Genomic DNA, 2500 nt, shown 5'->3' on the forward strand with positions numbered 1-2500 from the left:
TACTTCATCACGAAGTGATTCCATATACTTTCTTCCTCGTTGGGCAGACGAATTACCATATTTATTACCATAAATACGCATCTATTGTTGATAGAACGACGGAGTTCCAAAATTATTTAGTCTCGAGTTCGTCAAATTCACTTTTGAAGTATGACCAGTTGGACACATTCAAGGAAATTCTCATACGGGATTATCGTCAAGTTCTTAGTGCTGATTGGGAATACATTACCCTTATTCCCTTAGCGCCGCCTACATTTGAAAAAGGTCGACCAATCGGAGGGCAGCTCTGCGGGGGCGCGGCTCGGGCCGGGTTGGTATTTAAAGCCCCAGATCGATCGAATTCAGCACTCACTCACTCGCTGTCATCGAAGTAAGTCATTCTGTCGGAACTCCGAAATTTCGCGAGAGGAACACGTGTACTCTCGTGACTTCTTTTTTTTTGTTTTTGTTTCGTCTTTTTTTTTTTTTTTTTTTTTCTTTATTGTGATTTACGAAGTGCTAGTGTGTTCACGATGCTCCCGACCAATAACGCGGGTCGTGATCCGCAACAGGACGATTTGGATCCCGAGGCTAGGGATCAAGGGGACCCTGACAGCCCGCCCTACAGTCCTCGCCCTTCGGGAAGCGTCACCCCGCCACCCGCATCTCCCTTGCCAGGCTTCCAAAATGAGATAGAGGTCGTGATGGATGTGAAGAACCTGAATGGTAGGTTGCCAATATTGTTTCTTGTTATTTAAGTGACTTTTATTGAAATTGAATTTTCTTAAAATTAACGTACAGTATTATATAGGCATTTGTTGAGAGCACTTTCAATGTGATTTTAAGTAATTAAAATCGCTGTCAGCAACTATTGTCATTTACGGGAGGTTGGATAGTTTGAAATTCTTAACTAAACTAAAAAGAAAAGAATTACTCTCCTAACAACAGCTCTGTTTTCCACAGGTCTGGCAAATAACAACAGACTCTTCACCACCAGAAGTAAGGACGGCTGTGAGAGTAGCGACATCAACAACGCTTCCCCCGAGTTCAGAAGATATCGGACTTCTTTCACCAGGGAACAGCTCTCAAGGCTGGAGAAAGAGTTCAGCAGGGAGGCCTACGTTAGTAAGCAGAAACGAAAGGAGTTGGCGAGGGAGTTGGGTCTTTCGGAGTCCACAATCAAGGTGAGTGTCGTGTAAACCGTGTTTTTTTTTTTTTTTTTTGCTTTAACTTTCTTCATCAGAAACATCAATAGTCGAATTATTTTATTGGTCTCAAGATGAATTAACTCTACTGGTAGTGAAATGAATCATTCAGCAAATGTAACGAGATAGGACAGTGAGCTTTCGTATATCCCTTACTGATATTAGTAATTTTTTTCCAGGTGTGGTACCAGAACAGGCGTATGAAGGACAAGAGGCAAAAGTTAGCCTTTTGGCCTTACTCGCCTCCTCCCCTGCCATCCTACTTCCCCCCCTCAGCGAGAGGATATCAGAATTATCCCAATCCGGACCATAACCCCGGCGCTCATTATTATCCACGGGTGGATTACATCGCCCATTCTCCCTACCCGCCCTCTTACATGCCTTACTTGAGGCCTTCTGTAAATTATCCAGAGGGGCGCGTTCACTATGCCCCTGTGCCCGGACCGGGCATTCCCCCTCCCTTATCCTATGTCGGAGGTCACGCGCCCGTTTGCCCTACTCCTTACGTTAACCCAGGTATTTGTCGCTGTGTCTATTTCCCCGCTGCCTATGGCGCTGCCCCTTTCCCCAACCAGTTGGTCGTTCCTCCCTACCCTCTCCTAGTCCCTCCACCCCCATCCCCGATGATCAGTCCTCGGCCACCTGTGCTTCCAGCCGAGAGCGTCCAGCGAAACGCCCGGGCAACACATCCACCGCGCCAGCAGGCCGCTCCCCAAGAGAGCGTGCCTTCCTCATCGTCCGCTTTGCCCAAACTCTTCAAGCCGTACGCCGAGGAACCAGCTAAGGAGTCCGAGTAGGGGAAGCGAGGAATTGAATATTGTTTTCTGATCACTGATTAGTAATTCGCCTCTCAAGTTTGTAAGAAGGCGTTGCAGAGTCACATTTCGCTTGTATTTATGAGCCAGGTTTAACCTTTTTTAACCTTGTTTTCTTTCAACATAAGTGTAAACAATAGGAACGCTGTAATGCCCCCCAAGACTATTCAATAATTAATACTCCATTGCTGTATTTGTCTATCTTAAATTGTCGTTGATTCATGAATTTTGCTTATTTGGTCATTAAGTCAGGCAGTCATATCCGATGTCATTGTATAATATATAATATTGTATTATATAATATTATAGTATATAAAGTAATTTATGAGATATAAATTATTATATATTGCTGAAGAAATCTGGTGCTAAACTTGTCTCTGTAAATGAAATGTGATATTTGGCGTTAGGACAAGTATACTTATATATTAGCTAAAAATGCTGTGATAAGCTTTCACACAAGTGCTTTCATGTCAGATCTCAAAAAGTGTTTTCTTTTTTTGG

At 43.8% G+C, this 2500-nt stretch overlaps 2 protein-coding genes across 4 annotated transcripts in view; both read left to right on the forward strand.

Moving 5' to 3' along the window:
• LOC136849747 (glutamate receptor 1-like) overlaps positions 1 to 2500 on the forward strand; it is a 330227-nt gene that overhangs the window by 258035 nt on the left and 69692 nt on the right. The gene's annotated exons all lie outside the window — the stretch shown is intronic.
• On the forward strand, positions 377 to 2120 carry LOC136849752 (homeobox even-skipped homolog protein 1-like). Its single transcript, XM_067123150.1, has 3 exons — positions 377 to 705; positions 943 to 1163; positions 1364 to 2120. The coding sequence occupies exons 1-3, from the start codon at positions 513 to 515 to the stop codon at positions 1979 to 1981; spliced, it is 1032 nt and encodes a 343-aa protein (XP_066979251.1). The 5' UTR covers positions 377 to 512; the 3' UTR covers positions 1982 to 2120.

Source organism: Macrobrachium rosenbergii, chromosome 21 (genome assembly GCF_040412425.1).
Source record: "Macrobrachium rosenbergii isolate ZJJX-2024 chromosome 21, ASM4041242v1, whole genome shotgun sequence".
NCBI classification, from domain to species: domain Eukaryota; kingdom Metazoa; phylum Arthropoda; class Malacostraca; order Decapoda; family Palaemonidae; genus Macrobrachium; species Macrobrachium rosenbergii.